The sequence below is a fragment of the Carya illinoinensis genome, chromosome 6 (assembly GCF_018687715.1).
Source record: "Carya illinoinensis cultivar Pawnee chromosome 6, C.illinoinensisPawnee_v1, whole genome shotgun sequence".
Classification (NCBI taxonomy): Eukaryota; Viridiplantae; Streptophyta; class Magnoliopsida; order Fagales; family Juglandaceae; genus Carya; species Carya illinoinensis.
The window spans coordinates 27,535,772-27,557,814 of NC_056757.1; the positions used below are offsets into that span (position 1 = coordinate 27,535,772).

Sequence of the window (22,043 nt, forward strand, 5' to 3'; positions counted from 1 at the left end):
CAGGACATCCGAAAATGTGTAAAAAATCATAATCAGTAGCATGTTTACCTCTCCACATTTCAATGGGTGTCTTCCCATTATTGGCAGCTGCTGGTAGTCGGTTGATGAGGTGGCAGGCATAGGTCACAGTTTCAGCCCAAAATTGTTTACTGAATCCAGCATTCAACAACATACATCGCACTTTCTCTAATAAAGTACGATTCATTTGTTCTGCCACACCGTTCTGCTGCGGTGTACCTCGTACCGTGAAGTGTCTGACAATTCCCTCTCTCCGGCATACTTCCATGAAAGGATCTGAAGTGTACTCACCTCCATTATCAGATCTGAGCCGCTTGATCTTCCTGCAGGTCTGAGTCTCAACCATTTTCTTCCAATCAAGGAAGATTTTCAGCACTTCATCTTTATTCTTCATCGTATACACCCACACACGACGAGAATAATCATTAACAAAAGTTACAAACCAATGTTTACCTTCCAAAGATGCATTTTGGGTAGGTCTCCAAACATCGGAATGCACATAGTCAAGAATTCCCTGTGTATTGTGTACTGCGGTTCCAAACTTGATCCGCCTCTGCTTTCCCAATACACAGTGCTCACAGAAAGACAGTTTACCTGTCTTGGCACCTTTGAGTAAGCCTTGCTTCACCAGTGTTTGCAAAGCTTTTTCTCCTACGTGTCCCATACGCATATGCCAAAGACTGGTGGTGTCGGCATCAGTCTCATCTAGCTTCTCACAACTTGTGGAAGCTTTTCCATCAACAGTACTTCCTTGCAAGAAGTACAAGTTTCCTCGCCTCAAACCCTTCATTGCCACCTGAATTCCCATTAGTACTTTGAGAGTTCCGTCTTCAATGGCGATTATGAATCCCTTTGAATCCAGAGATCCCAGTGAGATGAGATTCTTCCGCAAGTCCAGAACGTACCGAACTTCTGTCAGAGTCTTGACGCTGCCATCATGCAGCTTTAACCGAATGCTACCTATTCCCTGAGTCTTACAGGCACTATCATTGCCCATAAGTACTGCTCTACCATCAATTTTTGTGAAGTCAGTAAACCAGTCCCGATTGGGACACATATGATAGGTACATTCGGAATCCATAATCCATTCATCGAAACGATAAATGGATGATGAACTTGCCAAGGCAAAATCTGACTCGTCATCTCTGTCCACGACATTGGTTGTGTTGGGTTGATTCTGCTATTGTCCCTTCCGGTTGGGACAATCCTTCCTCCAGTGTCCTTTGTTGTGACAAAAGGAACACTCGTCTCTAGCGAGTTTTATGCCGACTGATGAACCACGTGATGTGGCCCGGGTTTTCGAATGAAAACCTTTCCTCCTTCCGGGATACCTTGACTGTAGTCTCCCCCTTGCTGTTAGCGCTTCACTTGATGTATCTTGGTGTACCTGTTTATCTTTTCTCCGGTACTCATTGCTAATTAAAGAGCTAGATACATCTTCAAAACTAATCTTTTCCTTCCCATACAATGGAGTAGTAATTAAATGCTCATATGTATCAGGCAAGGAATTCAACAGTAGTAAAGCCTTATCTTCATCTTCGATTTTAACATCCAAGTTTAACAAATCAGCAAGAATTTGATTATAATTATTCAGATGTTCAGACATTGAAATACCTTCACGAAATTGGAATCTGAAGAGCTTCTTCTTTAAGTGCAAACGGCTCTCAATGCTCTTCTTCATGAACTTATCTTCCAATTTCTGCCATAGTACCCTAGCATCTGTCTCTCTAATGACAAAATACTTTTGTTCTTTGGTAATGCATAATCGGATTGTACTACAAGTTTGAGTATTAAACTTCTTCCAACCCTGATCAGTCATATCATCTGGCTTTCCTCCCAACGCAATATCCAACTCTTGTTGGATCAACACATCCATGACTTCACATTGCCACATGCCGAAGTTACTTGTTCCATCAAAATTTTCAACTTCAAACCTGGCATTTGACACAGTGGACCGACGTCTCGAGCTACTGGCATGTTCAGAGCTCCTGTCTCTTCTAGATCCTTCCATTTGAATTTAGAAAATTTAGACTCAAAATTTTAAAATTCTAACCATACGGATGAGCCCGGAACGATCCAAATAGTAGGAAAGCACTATTTGATTGCTGAAATCGGACTCCGAATGACTTAGATCAAGCTGAAAATGGATCTGAAAAATGGACTGTTGTGATCTGTCTGGCGCGTGGGACGTACGCGCTGCACAGTGCGAGTTGGCGCGTGGATTACACGCGCTTCAGCACTGTGTGCGCGTGGGGAGCGCGTGAGGCACGTGCCTTTCACGCGCTGAACCTCTGTAGGGCGCGTGTGGGCGCGTGAGGTGCGTGTTCGTCACGCATCTTCAACCTCTGGAGCGCGTGAGGGAGCGTGGGCGCGTGTGACTCAGTCGTCTTCCTCCTCCGGTGCACGTGGGGGCGCGTGGATGACAGACGATGCACGCGCTGACCTTCTAGGGGTGCGTGTGGGCTCCTTTGACCTCCGTTTTCGATTCCGTTTGCGGCAACGGATTAGTCTCGACGCGAGGAACACCCTGGAGTTGTCAAAAATTGATTTTGAGCAACTTTAATTTTCAGACAGCTCGAACCAGAGCTCTGATACCAATTGTTGTACCTCAGGTCTGTCCAAAAATCACACAAAATAATTTAAAGTGGTTCAGCAAATTGCTTACGTCCACTGGAGTCTCTTTTATAGAATTTGTACGAGATTTACAAAATACTCTACAAAATTCTATTTCTCTCTCACGTCCCTCTTTCTCTCTTCACCCACTGCATTTTTTTCATCAGAACTCTCTCCTATTTATAGGAGAAGAGCAGCCCACCTGTTGCAGCTTTTTCTGACTTGGGAGAGGGTGGGTGGCCTAACAATGGTAGGTGGTGATGGGTGATGGTGGGTGAGCATGAGTTGGTGGCTGCAAACCCAAACTCATTTCACACTCACACTTGGGTTGATTTCTACAGTATATAAGATTGTAAAACACTTTTTGTTATAAAGTATGTCTGGTGTATTATATTATAGCATGCCAATTTTTAAATGTTTATAAAATCCCTTTGTAAATTCAACACTTATCTTTCATTCGTGTTTTGTTTAAGCCTAATGGGATCCTGCCAAGATTCCAACAGTGGCTTTAGTAGCAAATTCAAGGGACACTGAAGTAGAACCGCATGCTGATACTAAATGTATGCCAAGTTCAAAGATGTGTGCTAAATCAGCTGTGATCTTGGGTGGCTGCAAGTGCCAATGCGCACCTTGGCTCCTAGTGAAATGGGTATAGAAAAAATGTATCTGTAAGCCTCTAAATGCATCCAACATATTATTGAAAGGGATCTTATTAGTATTTGTCGACGCATCAAGCTTACAAATAGCAAAACACATGTATATAACCCAGCTTGGGGTCCTGCTGAGTACTATGCTTGCTAATGTTCATGGCTTGATGTACTTGTTAGATACCCCTTTGTACTTTTTCTTTCAAAGTTTGTTACTATTAGAATCTTCCATATAATTTTGGTGGATCCCACTCCCTCTTATAACATAATCAGCACCACAATACAAGAAATAAATTAGCCAGGGCTTTCCCGATTCTCGAGGCAAATCTTAAAGTTGTGGCTTTTCCTTAATTTTGGTTTAGATCGGAGGACCTCGTGAGGTTTAGCTCACCCACGTTAACTGTCTCAGCACAGTGGCTCACATCATGCATGGTGATCTACTGACCAAGGCACCGAAGAAAGGAGAGGAAAAGGATCACAACAAGGCAAGTTAAAGAAGAAAAAAGCAAATGGAGTTGGTATTTGTTACCAGGCTATCTTTGAGCATTCCCCTGTTTCATTACTTTTTCAAAGGTTGTTGTTCTTGATTATTCAGAAGAAGGGAGAAAAAACAAAGAAAAACTAAGAATCTTGTGACTGAACTTGAGTGTTAAGTTTTGGTGCATTGGGTCATGCTAAACAACCAGCGTTGAGCAGTTTCTAACATTGTTCAGTACTTGAGAAAAGAACATACCATAGATAGCAAGTGCTATAATTGGGATAACAAAGACAAAAGTGGGAGCAACAAACAGAGGGTAATCGAACTATCTGTTAAAGAGTTGTTGGTGCTCTACCTTTACATTGTTCTTATCGAATCTAATCATATCAAGACTTGTGAGAATATATCCAAGCCACTTCGTAACAAATATATATTGTTTAACCTCTATATCATCCTTGTCATATCCATTAGTAAGTATGACCTCAATATATGGAATGAGGCTGGCCTGGCAGCAATCATGACTATCCTCGGACCTGATCAACAGTTGAACAGGTATGGTTTCGGTCACGTGTGTAAAAGGGAGACAAACATGCTAGCTGCGCGTTATTCAGGCTTAGAGAAATATTCAATGTGCCAGTCTTCTTGCAGATTAAGAGGTAAAGTATAAAACAATATCAAGTTCTTGCAAAAAAAAAAAAAAAAAAAAAAAAAAAAAATATCAAGTGTATTTATCTCTATTTATAGACCACACATCTATTGGTTTATATTCTACGCAGGGAATGAACTCCCGTACAAGATCACAACATGCATGTACATAAATATCTGTGACTATATTTCATAATTTATCTCTATCTATATCGCATACTTGTTAGAGTATTGACATTAGTTTCATCAAAATCATCTCTAAACTTTAGCTAAAAGTACAAAAACCAGTCAAGCCATAACCTCGTGTTGGATTAATCAAAATAATAATATAATATTAATTTTTTAAAAATAATATTTTTAATTTTTTTTTCATATTTTACAACTACATTAACTATATGTTAATTAATAATTTAATTTTTACTTAAATTAATAATTTAAAATATCACTCTTGAAGATGAAAAATGTGAGAAATGTTATGGAATAGTTGGGTATGATATTGTGAAATAAAATATTACTTTTGAATATAAACCGTGCATCTCCAAATATGAAGAAAGCTTTGAAAATACTATAGCTCATATTTGAAGTTCCTACTATTTGACTATTCTAATGCAATTCATTCTATTTATATTCTTTCAAATTTTGAAAATGCACTGACATTTAGCTAAACCAATACCCTTAATAGGTTTCAAAGGTAAAAGGTTAAGTTAGATTTGTTTACTCTTGAACTTAAAAGGACAAGCTTGAGCAAGCATAAATTGTGAAATCCAAGTCGAAATGCCATGACCTATCCAAGATGACATGACGCACATCCATGGGAACAACCGTCACACCATATCTTATCCCTGTATTCAAGAATCCGAATAAAGACATGACATCATTCCTTCATAGCTATATATATATATATATATAGGGCATATCAACCCATTATACACCGTATGGGTTGGGATAGGAAATTGACTTCAAACCTACAATAATGGCGATGTTGCTAGATGAGACTTTTTGACTTGTTCACGTAACCTTTTCTCTATGATAACCTCGTAAGTTGCAACTCTCCACACTTCAAGATAGGATCCATCTCAGATTGAACGAATCGGATACAACTGATGAAGTTAAGATGACCCATGATATTAATGCTCGCCAGTTCTTCCAAATTCATTAACTCCATGTCCCTTGGTCAGGGGGAGACATGGTCATATCTTGAAAACCATACCGAACCTCAGAAGCAAGTCTCTAAGAAGTGCATTCTAGGCACAGATATCTCTAACACTATTTATTTGCGATTTGTACAAGCATCTAATAGACAAGTCAATATACAAATTTCATGTAAAATTTTATAAAAAATAGATCCAACCTTAAAAAAGTATAAAAAATTATTTTTCTTAATGGGACCACTTCTTTATAAAGGGCCAATGCAAGAGAGAAATTCTACTCTTAGGCCAGTTTGGGCACATACACCACACACTTTAACGATGTGGCAAACCCGATTTATTTGAAAACGGTCTAATCCCAAAAGAGAATCGAGTTCCTCTACTCCCCCCTCCCCTCCCTCCTCCTCTGTGAGTTTCTTTGCTCTCCTCCCTTCCTCTTCCGAATTCTTTTTCTCCCCTCCCAAAACCGAATCATTTTTCTCTCCTAGTCAACTCTGCTCTCCTCCGTCGGCTTAAGCGAGAACATTCGCTGCAAAGAGAAGTTGTGCAAACCCAGTGACAATAAAGTCGCAATCTCAGACCCAAAAAATATGATAGCAATCGGTGGAAGAAACAGAAAGAAAAATTAAATGAAATACACAGGAAAATATGGAATCCGGTAAAAAACAAAACAGAAGGAAATTCTAATCGAAAGAGTGAAAAATATCCCGGTGTTGAAGGGATTCCAACAAGTAAAGGGATTTAAAAAAGCTGATGACCGCACTAGATCTAACACGTAATCATCACTCTGGGCAACTTTTTCCAGTTTTTTAACTCCTTGGTGTGCTTTCCCTTGCTTTAATTTGTTATTTATTTATTTTAATTCTAGGGGCTTGTATTCTCCTAGATCGTATTTTTTTGGTTTAGAGAGTTTTTATAGCCGCTGCTTCATCAAAGTAAAAATGCCATTTGACTTTCCTTGGTCGATTGGAGTTCTGTGAAAGACTGTAGAGACGTACTGCAACACCGTCGGAGGGGTACTGAATCGTGGAAACGTAGGGAGGAGAAATTCAAATCAGATGCTTTGGGGAAAAAGTGAAAACGTGGGAAGTAGAGAATCAGGAAGAAGAGAAAACACACGTTTTACTGTAGAGAGAGAGAAAAAAATAAAACGACGTCACTAGTGCGTGGTGTTGGAGACTTGAGCGGGCAGATGAGTAGACTTTCTCAATGCAAGATATCTATTTGAGACTTGTAATTAAGATTGCTCGATATATCAGAAAAATATTCATTTGTTATAAACTATCTTGAATTGTATGACCACATTTAGCTAGCCGTCAAATGCATAGTGCTAGTCGTCAAATGCATAATGCATAGTGCATAGTACTAGCATAGTGAGCTAGCCGTCAAAAACATTGTCCCCTTTGTACTCCTATATATATCGTTGAATTCTTTAAGGAATTCATAAGTTTGATACAGATCAATAAGAGAATCTCCTCTCTCGCTCTCTCTCAATCTCTTAAAACTCTCTCTCTTTTTTATTGAGTTCATAACACGTTATCAGCACGATTCTTGTTGCAATCCATGAGTATCGATCTGACAATAAATCTCGCATCTCCGTGCTCTACCGTTGTGTGCTCGGTTTCACACGACAAGAGAATACAAAACAAGCTCAAGGTTTTCCAGCAACCCAACAATCAACACCAATATCTGAAAAGTACCATGTCTCCAAGCACAACACATCGCCGATGCAGTCGACAATTTTAGAAACTCCCAGTGTCCAGTTGCCGTATGATCAGAAGCCGAAGTCCTCAAAAATGGGTTTGGGGACTGGATTGGTTGTGGGCGCGGTCGCGGTCGCTGGAGCGTTTCTGGAGAAGCACGTGCGGCTCATGTTCACGCCGTCGGTGCTACCATGCCTGCTGACATGGCAAGTCCTGCTTTGAGTAACCGACTGTCTGGATCCGGTTGTCGTCAGACCTATAGCCGAGTACGACGTCATCCTTCAATACATCGAAGTACACCGGCGCATCCCTCAAACTCGATCGACGTTGTAGCCAATAAATCCAGGAAACTATCAGCTGGAAAGCATGGCTTAACAAGCCCTTTGGCAAGAACATATTATCTCATTAAACCTCTACGTTTTGTCATAATTGCAGGATCTACTCTCTTACGAGAGGCTCTAGTTTCAAGAGCGTTTTATGTGCGATCATGCACCAGAATCTTCTGGTACCAGGGCGTCTATGCCAAGATTGGAGTCCAGCTTTTTTCAACTGCAAGCTGGCACGCAAAAGTGAAAATGACCACCTGTCATTATTGTCCAGACCCACCTTGGACTATTGAAACTTGGCGTGCCAGGTAAAGTCAAAAAATGGCTTGAGGTACGTACGTTTCTTTCATCTCAGGCACTATGAAATTTGTTGAAATATTACTATGTATTATTGTCTTTATTCCTTGTGTTCTAAAACTTTGGGAAGTTCAACACGTTACGCATGCTTTTAACACATGTGGGGGCATAAATTTGTTAGGCATCAATATTAAAATCAAGATGAGGACAACATAAATATTAAAGAAAATAAAAGTAGAGACAAAACTAAAGACTTTTGAAAGGATGACATGAGAGATGACATCATCTTCTCCTATTTGTCAGCCTAGGTGTCAAATTTCTTCAGAATTTATCATATATGCTTGTCCATATAGGAATGATACACCTTAGTGGCAAAACACGAGCTTCAAAGCTGTGATCAGATTCATTAGTCAAATATAGTATGATAAAATTTTATATTTATTAACATAGTTTACATATTAATTATATTTGATGAATTAAAATTTTTATAATTCACATTTTAATGTGATTAATTTTATTCATATTGTTTAGATACAAGTTTTATTTATTGATGATATGATTTATCTGAGAATAGAAATGGAGCATCTCTGAAGGATCGCCCTAAATCAATAATAGCTTTTGAGTATCTTATAGTTTAAATGATTGATACTTGTACCAAAAGCTCATTATGATTTATGCACCTGAAGTTGCATAATTGAAATTGTGGAAAGAATATATATTTGAATGAACATCTCGAATGTACTCTTGAAGTAGCAATATCGAGTATGCTCCTGAAGTAGCAATACGAAATGCAAACGTTCACAATATATTCTAAATTTATATATGGTCTTTCAATGACTGAGCAAAATAATGAGCTTTTGATAAGAATCATTAGTCATGTCTTACTAGATCTACATCATTCCCTGAAGTGAATGATAATGAATTTATATCATTCTATTTCCTGAAGTGAAAAGAATGATGCGTTTTATTCAAAGAAACTAAGAGATTGGACGTGATAATGAATATCTTTTCGGGCCAGAAGCTCGTATTGGAAAAGCTGTAAGCTTTCTCTTTGAGATGATATTATACAAATTATTGAATCAAATATTATGATGCATCAAAAGGTGATATGATTCAAAATATTTGTATCTTTTCATGGTTATCTTGATAATCCAAAATCAATTACGATAAGTCGAATGATTTTCATATGGACGTCCATAAAAGAACCAGAAGATTCTTTTACTATAAAGTCTTACCACCAGAAGTGGAAAGAAAAATTTGTCAGAAGCAAATAAGATGAAATAATTCGACGTTATCTTGATTATCATATGTGAACCAGAAGTTCAGATGATAATTAAATTTTGGATTCAATAAGATAAAAATGTCTCATATTCTAGCTGCTAAAATCCCAGCGAGAATTGAAGTCCCTGTAGGACAATTAAGAAATTCAGCAGTCTAAAGACAATTTTAAAGGCATGTGAGACGTATTGATACAAAAGATAGAGCATCTCAAAAGAGAAAGACACAAATAATTTGGTGCTCCTGAAGAGGCCATACCCACAAAATAAGTAATAAAGTCCATCCAAATTCTCTGTATAAAATTCTCTTATATAAACTCTTGAAGAGTGCCTCCTAAAGAGGTTTTTCATAAAAATGTCTTCCCTTGAAGAGGGACAGGTACCTGAAAATAACGAGATCTCGTTATATTTCATGAATAATAGAAAAATTATGGATATAAATAAAATCGTTGTCGACAACGTATTTCCATATGAGATGGCAATTGATATTATCAGAAGTAATGATGAAAGTGAATCAGGAATCGTCGAAGAATACGACGTAAAATATTGGCCAAATTTGAAAGAAACAATTCCTGCAGAATTGATTCACTAGTAAAATATGATGCATCGGGACTTATAGTCCAAACACCTAAAGAGGTGATGCTTGTTGAATGTCAGTGGGTATTTATAGAAATGAAATAAAAGTATGATATATAAATCACGAATCAGTTTCTCAATTCCTGTAGAATTGATATCACAAAGTAAAATGTGATAAATATGGACTTGAAGTCCAAACACTTAAAGAGGTGATTTTTGTTAAATATCAGTGGATATTTATATACATGATATAAAAAGCCTGAAGTTTTTAATATGAAAATGTGATATAGAAATTACAAGTGAGTTTCTTGAAGAAACAATATTGATATGATTTTAAAGTGGTTGAAATCATATTGAAATTTTTATTAGCTTGAAAGTTACCGAGAGTTTGGATATACATGATTAACTTCATATTTATATGAATCATTGGATCATGATATATATATATATATATATATATGAAAATCCCTGAAGGATAGAAAATGCTTGAAACTTCTAATCTGAATACATCTAGAAATATGTATTCTATCAAGTTTCAAAGATCCTTATATGATCTAAAGCAATTCAAATGCAAATGGAAACAAGCTATTATTGCAGTTTATATATATGATTTAAATGTCATTAAAGCTCCAGAAGAGCTCATGAAAACTGAAACCTTTGCGACTTTAAGGGGAAGATGGATGATGTTATTTGTCATGAAATACCATCTTTTAAAACAATTAGTATTTCAGATTCATATTATGGGTTTGATATGAAGTGTGCATTATTAAAGAAGAAATAAAAGGGAGCACATAGAACATCTACCAAAAGATAGAAACAAAAATATAAATATTTGTGAAATATTATTATCTTGAAGCAAGAATTACAGAAATTTGAGGCACTTTGCCTCATTCTTCAAACGCTATTGTTCTTCAAGAATCTGCATGGCATCCTTATCTAAAGGGGTGGGCAATCGAAAAGAAGATTTAAGCAAGGATTTTAAATTCTTATTCTCTTACTTTATTGCTCCTATCTTCATGTTGGACTCCAGAAGAAGTCGCTGAAGGATAGCAATATTCTCGTGGAGTTTGTCAACTCCACAAGTTCTAGATTGCAGTCGCTGAGAAAATGCGACAATGGATGATGAGTATCGGGTACCGAGACTCACAAGCTCATAAATAGCTTCATTATCTGACTTATGAGTCAGATCATTATATTGCATGATAGCTCCTGTGGTAGAAACAGGAACAGCTGATGAACGAGGTGCATAATACCTCATATATTGACCCTGAGAAGATTGTTGAGCCATTGCAGAAAGAGATTGCATGATAACCAAACTCTTCTTGTGTGTATCTGAAAGATAACTCGCATCTGTACATCCAACTAACTGTGGACTTGATCCATGTTGATAAAATAATCACAACTGGATCTTTCTGCTCATCACTACTCTTCTGGAGTTGTACTCTTCTGGAGTTCTTGTAAATAACACAGTTAGTGGAGAATTCATCAACATTAAACCGCTAACCTCATTTTTTAATAAAAACGGTGGCTAGCCTTTTTAGATCAGACAAGCACTGCGGATTTTCAACTCTTCTGTAGGTGTTAGGCGTGCTGTCAGGCGCCGCAGCTGTCAGGCGCCACAGAGCTATGAAGCTATATTTCGTTTCTTTTCTCTTGCTTCACGAGAGATGCTATATCATAATTTTTTCTATAAAAGAGATATTCAACTCATCTTCATTCGCATCTCATCTTCTTCACTTTTCTGTAATCATACTGCATTTTTACTCTGCAATCTCTTTCTGCATTCTTATCCTGTAATCTCTTTCTGCAATGGCTCAGCAATCTTCTCAGGGTTAATATATGAGGTACTCTGCACCTCGTTCATCAGCTGTTCCTGCTTCTACCACAGGTGCTATCATGCAATATAATGATCTGACTCATAGGTCAGATAATGAAGATATCTATGAGCTTGTGAGTCTCGGTACCTGATACTCATCATCCATTATCGCATTTTCTCAGCGACTGCAATCTAGAACTTGTGGAGTTGACAATCTCCACGAGAATATTGCTATACTTCAGCGACTTCTTCTAGAGTCCAACATGAAAATAGGAGCAATAAAGTAAGAGAATAAGAATTTAAAATCCTTGCTTAAATATTCTTTTCGATTGCCCACCCCTTTAGATAAGGATGCTATGCAGATTTTTGAAGAACAAGGGTGTTGGAAGAATGAGGCAAAGTGCCTCAAATTTCTGTAATTTTTTCTACAAGATAATAAAATAATATTTCACAAATATTCATATTTGTGTATCTATCATTTGGTAGATATTCTGTGTGCTCCCTTTTATTTCTTCTTTAATAATGCACACTTCTTATCAAACCCATAATATGAATCTGAAATACTAATTGTATTTAAAAGATGGTATTTCAGAACTAATAATATCATCCATCTTCCCCTTGAAGCCGCAAGGGTTTCAGATTTATATTTCAAATATGTGCAGTTTTCATGAGTTCTTCTGGAGCCTCAATGACATTTAAATCATATATATAAACTGCAATAATAGCTTGTTTTCATTTGCGTTTAGATTGCTTTAGATCATATAAGGATCTTTGAAACTTGATAGAATACATATTTCCAGATGTATTCATATTAGAAGTTTTAAGCATTTTCTACCCTTCAGGGATTTTCATATATATATATATATCATAGTCCAATGATTCATATAAATATGCAGTTAATCATGCATATCCAAACTCTCGGTAACTTTCAAGCTAATAAAAATCTCAATATGATTTCAACCACTTTAAAAGCGTATCAATATTGTTTCTTCAAGAAACTAATTTGTGATTTCTATATCACATTTTCATATTAAAAGTTTCAGACTTTTTATATCATGTATATAAATATCCACTGATATTTAACAAAAATCACCTCTTTAGGTGTTTGGACTTCAGGTCCATATTTATCACATTTTACTAGTGATATCAATTCTTCAGATATTGAGAAATTGACTCGTGATTTATATATCACATTTTTGTTTCCTTTATATAAATACCCACTGATATTCAACAAGTATCACCTCTTTAGGTGTTTGGACTATAAGTCCCGATGCATCATATTTTACTAGTGAATCAATTCTGCAGGAATTGTTTCTTTCAAATTTGGCCAATATTTTATATCGTATTCTTCGACAGTTCTTGATTCACTTTCTCCATTACTTCTGGTAATGTCAATTGCCATCTCATATGGATATACGTTGTCGACAACGATTTTATTTCTATCCATAATTTCTCCAATATTCATGAAATATATTGAGATCTCGTTATTTTCAGGTACCTGTCCCTATTTAAGGGAAGACATTTTCATGAAAAACCTCTTCAGGAGGCACTCTTCAGGAGATTTATACTCTTCAAGAGTTTATATAAGAGAATTTTATACAGAAAATTTGGATGGACTTTATTGCTTGTTCTGTGGGTATGGCCTCTTCATGAGCACCAATTATTTGTGTCTTTCTCTTTTGAGATGCTCTATCTTTTGTATCAATACATCTCACATGCCTTTAGACATGTCTTTAGACTGCTGAATTTCTTAATTGTCCTACAGGGACTTCAATCCTCGCTGGGATTTTAGCAGCTAGAATATGAGACATTTTTATCTTATTGCATCCAAAATTTAATTATCATCTGAACTTCTGGTTCACATCAAGATAACGTCGAATTATTTCATCTTATTTGCTTCTGGCAAATTTTTCTTTCCACTTCTGGTGGTAAGACTTTATAGTAAAAGAATCTTCTGGTTCTTTTATGGACGCCCATATGAAAATCATTCGACTTATCGTAATTGATTTTGGATGATTAAGATAACCATTAAAAGATACAAATATTTTGAATCATATCACATTTTGATGCATCATAATATTTGATTCAATAATTTGTATAATATCATCTCAAAGAGAAAGCTTACAGCTTTTCCAATACGAGCTTTTGGCCTGAAAAAATATTCATTATCACGTCCAATCTCTTAGTTTTTTTGAATAAAACGCATCATTCTTTTCACTTCAGGAAATAGAATGATATAAATTCATTATCATTCATTTCAGATAATGATGTAGATCTAGTAAGACGTGACTAATGATTCTTATCAAAAGCTCATTATTTTGCTCAGTCATTGAAAGACCATATATAAATTTAGAATATATTGTGAACGTTTGCATTTCGTATTGCTACTTCAGGAGCATACTCGATATTGCTACTTCAAGAGTACATTCGAGACGTTCATTCAAATATATATTCTTTCCACAATTTCAATTATGCAACTTCAGGTGCATAAATCATAATAAGCTTTTGGTACAAGTATCAATCATTTAAACTATAAGATACTCAAAAGCTATTATTGATTTAGGGCGATCCTTCAGGGATGCTCCATTTCCATTCTCAGATAAATCATATCATAAATAATTTATAACAAGTATAAAAGTAAATAGAACTTGTATATAAACTATGAGAATAAAATTTAGTACAGATATAATTAAAATATAAATTATCTAAATTTTAATTCGCCAAATATAATTAATATGTAAACTATGTTAATAAATATAAAATTTTATCATACTATATTTGACTAATGAATCTGATCACAGCTTTGAAGCTTGTGTTTTGCCACTAAGGTGTATCATTCCTATATGGACAAGCATATTCAGAGGCTAACATAGTTGATAGTACCACCATATGATAAATTGTGAAGAAATCTGACACCTAGGCTGACAAATAGGAGAAGATGACGTCATCTCTCATGTCATCCTTTCAAAAGTCTTAAGTTTTGTCTCTACTTTTATCTTTCTTTAATATTTATGTTGTCCTCGTCTTGATTTTAATATTGATGCCTAACAAATTTATGCCCCCACATGTGTTAAAAGCGTGCGTAACGTGTTGAACTTCCCAAAGTTTTAGAACACAAGGAATAAAGACAATAATACATAGCAATATTTCAACAAATTTCATAGTGCCTGAGATGAAAGAAACGTACGTACCTCAAGCCATTTTTTGACTTTACCTGGCACGCCAAGTTTCAATAGTCCAAGGTGGGTCTGGACAATAATGACAGGTGGTCATTTTCACTTTTGCATGCCAGCTTGCAGTTGGAAAAAGCTGGCCTCCGATCTTGGCATAGACGCCCTTCTGTCATCTGTGGCTGCCTCTGCTTCTTGCATAGCACAAAGTTCCTCCTCCCTCGGGATCCTACAGATTCCCACGGATTTAAAGTATCGAATCCTGGTTTGCAACACCTTCGCTCGTGCGTCCTCGTGAAAATCCGAAACGCGGGAAATCAAGTTACATGGCTCCCAACTATGAACCCAGATGAAGAATCGGAAAGATTTCTTTATTCCATTTTCGATAGGTGTCCTTCGATTGTAAGCTGTGATGGATAGCCAGAAATGATATCCTTCAGCGCCTCAAAAGAAAGCGTCTTCGAATTAGGTGGTGCGCTCGGTGTTTCTTCTGCGGTCACTCTCCCCCTGGCTCGGTTCACTGCTCATTCTATTTCTCTCTCTTGAAGTGGACGAACCTGGTTTTGATCCTATCGACTGGATCAAACTGCTTCGAACCGACCGCCTCCAACTCGGCCGTTATCTGCTTGATCCTTGGCTCGAGGAGATTCGGCTTAAGCTTATGGTCATCATGGACGAGAACTTTCTGGGTTCACCGTGAGAGTTTAACTTTGCTCCGGTGAGAGCTTTGATTACTGAAATCGGTTTCCTCCAGTTCGTCGAGTCCTGGTTTCAAATGGTCGGTTTTTGGACAAACAGAGGAGCTCGAGAGAATTGGGTAGATTTGTCAGAGGTATATTTCACGCTCCCATATATTTTAGTTCCGTATGGGCCAGCGTAACCTCGTGGTGGTGTCGTCGCCGGACCTGGCCAGAGGTGGTCCTGCAGCTTGGTTAGGAACGCCGAATCGGGACCAGAGATCCCATTCGCGGACAGTTCCAATCGTTCTGAGACTCTCCTTGTGCAGAAACTGTTATCGCATCTGTATTGGAAGTAATCTGATAATTCTTTCTCAGATCCTTGCACCATAGACGAATAGAATCTTCTCGGAGAATTTCACGCCTTCGCTAACAAGATCGGAGGAGAATTTCTCGAAGAGTTTGTTCCCTCCACACTTTGAAAATTTACTATAGATTTTTGGTGCCATCTCAAGATCAGACCGAGTGCTCTTGTTGTTTGGGTTTGAAGAGATCGATGTTGATGCCAGAAAACCCAAGGATACCCACAGCAACCGAGGAAAATAGAGTAGGTGGAATTGGCCTGTTAGGCGGTGGAAAAAATCGCATCGTGCTGATAACGTGTTATGAACTTAATGAAAAGGGAAAGAGTTTCAAGAGATTGAGAGAGAGCGAGAGAGGAGATTCTCTTATTGATCTGTATATCATATAACATTAATATACCCATATATATAGGGTTACAAAAATGAGCTAACCGTCAAAAGTATAGTCCCATTTGTACTCCTATATATATCGTTGAATCATTTAAAGAATTCATAAGTTTGATACAGATCAATAAGAGAATCTCCTCTCTCGCTCTCTCTCAATCTCTTAAAACTCTCTCTATTTTTTATTGAGTTCATAACATCATTGGATATTTCTTCCACCACCAAAATGGTACCACTATTACCTGCGCTAACAGAAATAATATACTTGTGTGAGCAGAGCTAACATAAGGGTAGTCTATATACCACTCATGGCTTACAACTAATCCCCATAGGGTGACCGACATCGAAAGCAAAGCATCGTCAGACCAATTAGAAAAGCAGGCTTGGCTTCTATTGCTTGCCAGAGCGTCATCAGATAATGAAACACCAATGTCCGAGAAAGGATTAGATGATCAAGGATAAAGGAACTAAGCGTATAATCATTAGAAAATAAGTTGCAACAAATCATGTTTATGCGAACAAGAAGTAAATTTCAGATGACAAGCGACCGGTACACAGCAATTTGAGACGCACAAGTCATGTATAGCTCTTGGGAGTCATCAGCCTGTTATCCCCGGCGAAAAACAGAAATGGAGATGTCATGGCCCCCAAACAAGCCACAACAGTATTTACCAAGACACCTTTTACCCTTTTTTTGTTAATATTTTCTTTCCTCAATTTGAAATCTCTGGGCGAAGGAAATGTTCATATTTATTTGTTACCAGTTTTTGCCCAATCACTCTCTCAATTGAACACGGAAAACCATCTAGCACCAGCACATGCACAACCAAATTAAACAGGTTCCTGGTGTGGAGTCACGGTGGGTCCTGATGCTATCGCAAATTGAAGACCCCTACGTTGCCCATGTTGCAGCACAAAAGCAACTTGTGTCGCTGCCAATGCTGCAGCCTCCTGTTTCACCGCATTGTCACAGAAAAATTCAGAAACTAAATCCCAATTGAAGTACAGAAGGAAGTACAATAGTAGCTGTTCTAATTATTAAAAAATGGAAAATACATTCAAGGAAGAATATACTTTTACATATAATACATTCACATAAGGTCATAGTAGAAAAATTACTGGAAGAAAAAAAGAATAGAAAAGCGGGATTAAGTAAAAGGATGAATGAAGCAATTAAAGAGTTTATTGCTTAAAAAGTTTATGATTACAAGTAGAACTAAAAGTAAGACTGACCTGTCTTTGACGTCGACGCTGCAAAATACTGATGGCCCAAGCCATAACATAGCAGGGCAACAGAAACCCAGCAGCTCGAAGCAAGAAGAGCTGCGAAACATGACCAAAATATCAGTTTCATTAACAGCAGAATGAACTTCAACAAAGAGTGCAGCAGCTCTAGACAATGAAAAAAACAAATTTCAAGTTCAAATTGCACTGACAGAGAAAAACGTAGTTGTTTCATCTTCTCCATCAGGATCTGTGATCGTCAATGCATGGCGCAGGAGCAGGAGGGCCATTAACTGCCAAATAGAGAAAATCCAGGTCTTAAATGCATGAAATTTGAAGTAGGAAACATTACCCCCTTTTGTAGATGTCATTTACTTGACTCGACAGGAATTGGCATAAATGACTCTTTAACAGTCATTCCAAGAGCTTAAAACCACACCATGTACCCTTGGTTAAAGATGAAAAACTCCCCATACCGCTCTTCCATCAAATATGAGATATCGATGAGAGCTAACAATTTTTAATCATGCTTTGGCTGAAAGTGTATGCAACCAATCAGCAATTGGAATGACTGCCCGGGTTTATGGACTTACAAACAGAAGAATGCTCATGATATACATATTCATATAAATGCATGTACATATAGGTGTCTGCGTTCTTGTTCCTGACTATTCAGGGAATTCACCATGTGATTTCCAGTCTAAAGAATTTATAATTCATGGGCTTACAATTAGAGCAGCCGAACGGCAAAATGCAGCCCCACTAGCATTTGAAGCTGCATACTCATCATATTCAGCTTCCAAAAATTGGCGTTCTGCATCTGCAATTGCCAAGATGCGAGGATCACTAAGATCCAAAGGGGTGCCAGAGATTGTCCAGCCTCCACTGCAACAAGGGCCACCAAAGATTTCAAAAGACAGATTCAATTGACATCTATACTACACATAATAATAATAGTCATGAAAAACAGATAATTGGCAAGAAATGGGACAATTTAACTTACCCAATATTAATGGCAGTTTCTTCTGGGTGGGGTGGTGGAGGTGGAGCGGTATACCCAGGTTGGTAAGGCTGTTATCATAAGAATGGAGTGTATATAAACATAAACTTCAATACTTTAACAAGAATAAACTGCAGCTAAAATAATTCCAAAACAAGCCACATACAGTTTGACCCCAAAAAAAAAAACATTCTCATGGAAAACACATAGGCAGCCTACTTATCTAAAGATAAATTGTACATAAGCAACAAACACACCAAGTCTACGAGTCCTTTGTACAATGATTTTTGGGTATGTCTTCAATTTCACTTAAAAATTAATTTTTCATATTAGAACAAGAAACTGGCAGTTCAACCCATGCTCCATATAAGCCTAACCGTGGTATATCTAAAGTCAGCTATTGTATGAGACCAGTGACTCTCTCATTTCCCATGGAGTGGAATGAGAAAGCATACTAGTATCTGAAAATGGCATAAAAAAACTTTGAACATCATTTGATAACCTGGGGAAATGTTTCTAATATAATGCTTGTTCAATGTCATTCTTGAGCACCAGTATGCTCTCCATGCCATAAAAAATAGTAACTTTGATAGTGTACTTCCAAATATGAAGCAAGCATGCTAGTGTCGCAGAAAATTAACTTCAATATCATGTTTGCTACTTAGAAATAGCATAAAATAGAAATTAGATTTAAAGAGCATACCTGATGACATATCTCACATGTTATATCTCCTTTCTCATTGCACCAATGCTGAACACACTTTCTATGCGCATACTAAAAAAAATGAAGTCAAGGATACATCAGGGAAAACCGAGATAACAAACAGAAAATAATACCAATTTCACTGCATAAAAGAAAAATAAAAGATTAGAAAAGAAAATGGAAATTGTCACTTCCTAGAGTAGTTTATAATAACGTCCATGGCACAATAAAACATCTTAATAAATATTTTTCATTTTGATGCCAAAGGAATTGACTTGTTAGCTCTAACAATAGTGGTCCACAGAAATAATTATTGAAAAAGAAAGCTGTTATTAACAGCCTTTTTTTTGAGTTACTCATTACAGCTATTGTCTAATCACACAAGCTCCAAAAAAGACCAATGATGTACAATGGTTCTTAAGCTACTGTAACTCCATCTGGTAGTGAGGTATAGGATGATATGTATCGTTCATATAATAGGGTAAAAACTAGAAAATTCTGTAAACCAAAATCCTAAGTAACTAATATTGATAAACTTTAATGGTGTTGCATGTCGTTACAACTCATCAAAAGATTTAAGTGTCAAACTTAGTCTTCAATCTAAAAACATTTTATCAAATATAAAACCCCCCATTGTGCTCCAAACACTACCTAAAAGCATTTTCTAGGTAAAGACTCCAACTCTATATTCCTTGGCTTACAATTCTTTTGGACATGACCAAAGCCAATCCTACCTGACTGAATAAGTCACAACACAGTGCACTTGCAATCTCTCAATATAACGTAAACCCTCATCGAAACAAGCTTCCTAATTTTTCTGGGTTTCTTTTGACTATTCTTATTAGAACATGAATTGAGCCTTCTACAAATTAATTCAAGACCCTAAACTACTTTTTTAACACTACTTCAAAGCCCATATAATTAAAAAATAATAATAATAATAATAATAATAATAAAATTCCCATTTCACCATTTAATGAAGTCAGAGGTGTGACATGCAGTGTTGCAAAATTCAAGATAATCATCAACTGAATGAAGACTGCATTTGAAACGAGTGATGACAGTATTACAATTTACTCCTAGCAAAGAATCTCGTAGCGACTGTCATTAGCATAGCAAACTCACCTAGTTGAATCGCCACCACTACTCATTAGTAACCTCATGATTACAGAACATAATCACCAAAACTAAGATCCTCAATGGAGCCACTCTACAGCCATCAAATGGACAAGCGATTTTTTTTTTTGATATCCTTGGGTGTCCGGGCCAGCTTACGCGCACCTCGACTAATCCCATGGGGCCCTGAAGTTAATGGCTAGGTAAACCTCCAGTGGCTCTGAGGGGACTCGAACTATGGACAAGCGAAATTCAAAAGCTTGAAAAACACATAACATAAAATAATTTAATTTTTGGAAAAAATGAAAGTTCTTATTATTTCTCTCTCTTTCAAAGAAGATTCATTTCCGTCTCGTAATGTGTCTCTTCAACTTTATATAAGCACCCTTTCAATTCCAACCAACCCCACAAATTTTCAGAAAGAATATGTCACGTTAATTGAAACATAAATCCGAATTACTAACGTCTTCGAGAACAAACACGTTCCTATTATTAGAATTTGTTTATATATCGCACGCTGACTTAATCCTTTTTAATCCTAATTTTGTTTTGGATAAGTACCGATCCTACAATTACCAAAGAACTATAGTTCATATCACAAATTCAGCAGCATATATATGGACAATACATGACAGAGACAAACATATTCAAAGGCCTCCAATCCGATAGCAAGGCAAAAATGGTTTTAAAGCTTTTACCTTGAGGCTTCCACTACAAGCACAAGGGGTCTCCAAGTTATGGGCGCTATCCTCCTCCTGGCAAATGCGACACTCAGCCATCTGAATCAACGGCTCCTCCTCAGCCGAGCTCTCGCTTTCTTCAACCATCTTACTCTCATCCACAGAACACGACGGGCCCGCAGCTTCTGCACAGAGGGGCGGCCCAGAAGGAGCCTCGGAAGACGGCTCCGTCCCGGTCACCGCAGCAGGCGGAATCGGACAGTCCACATACAACACCAAGTGATCACTCATATTCTCTTGGGGAACCCCTAATTCACCACAATATCGCCCAAAGCCCTTGTGAAATACCAAACACGCCGTGGCTTTCAAAATCTGAAACTTTAAAAAGAAAATCTCGAGAATGATAATAGTTAAAAAAAAAAAATGTAGAGAAATTGAGGAGGTAGGGCCTAGGAACCTAAAGGCAGAGGATTAGAGGTTTCCGAGAAGATTCAAGAGGGGGAAAATGAAAGGGGATCCAATGGCGGAAATGTATATACCAAGGAAAATGTTTGTCTGAGTTTCCTAATCGATTAGTCTCCGAATTTTCCCTACATGTCTACACAATGTGGGGTCCACTCGTATATATATATTATACGAGTGTGGGGCCCACTGGTCTAGACCTCGGATTTACCGATCGTCAACGGTAGTGAGGGTAATTTTGTCTTTTATGAATATGCATTGCCGCTTAAACGACCGCGTAAAAGTCGGGTTCACCACGGAAGCCAACAGATTTTCTGTTTTTTTTGTTCCCCATTTAAGAATTTATTAGGCGGTGGTTATTTTGGGGGGTTTTATCCGAATGCTTTCTATCTAAATAATATATGTAGTCGTAGACTATTCAAATATTATATATATATTTTTTAAAAAATGGTAAATACGAAATTCTTATGAAAAATAATTAAATTTTTAATAATAAATTTTATTTTTTTAAAAAATTATGTGATACTTGCATATTTTATAACTGTATTTAACATTATTCGTAACGTAAAAAGGGATTCATATCTATTTTAATCAATTACAAGATTTCTCAATTCCTCCCATCCATCTTATTTATACTCACAAAATTGAGTAGATATTATTTTACAAATAAATTTTTCTGTTAATATAAATCATTTTTTTTAAATTATAATGTTTTCAATTA

At 36.9% G+C, this 22,043-nt stretch overlaps 1 protein-coding gene across 1 annotated transcript; it reads right to left on the reverse strand.

Annotated features, from left to right (window-relative positions):
• Positions 1-16,596: 16,596 nt before the first annotated feature.
• On the reverse strand, positions 16,597-21,444 carry LOC122314117. Its single transcript, XM_043129525.1, has 7 exons — positions 20,879-21,444; positions 19,065-19,136; positions 18,365-18,432; positions 18,090-18,246; positions 17,574-17,654; positions 17,371-17,460; positions 16,597-17,088 (listed from the first exon to the last, which is right to left on the reverse strand). Exons 1-7 carry the CDS (start codon positions 21,149-21,151, stop codon positions 16,969-16,971), a joined length of 861 nt encoding a protein of 286 aa, XP_042985459.1. The 5' UTR covers positions 21,152-21,444; the 3' UTR covers positions 16,597-16,968.
• Positions 21,445-22,043: the final 599 nt, after the last annotated feature.

Excerpts from the sequence above, each read along its gene's own strand:
- LOC122314117 (XM_043129525.1), bottom strand. The coding sequence starts at position 21,151 with ATGAGTGATCACTTGGTGTTGTATGTGGACTGTCCGATTCCGCCTGCT. Across the intron at positions 19,137-20,878 it reads CTTGTAGTGGAAGCCTCAAG|TATGCGCATAGAAAGTGTGT; the intron begins GTAAAAGCTTTA and ends CATTTTTTTTAG. Across the intron at positions 18,247-18,364 it reads GAAACTGCCATTAATATTGG|TGGAGGCTGGACAATCTCTG; the intron begins GTAAGTTAAATT and ends CCCTTGTTGCAG.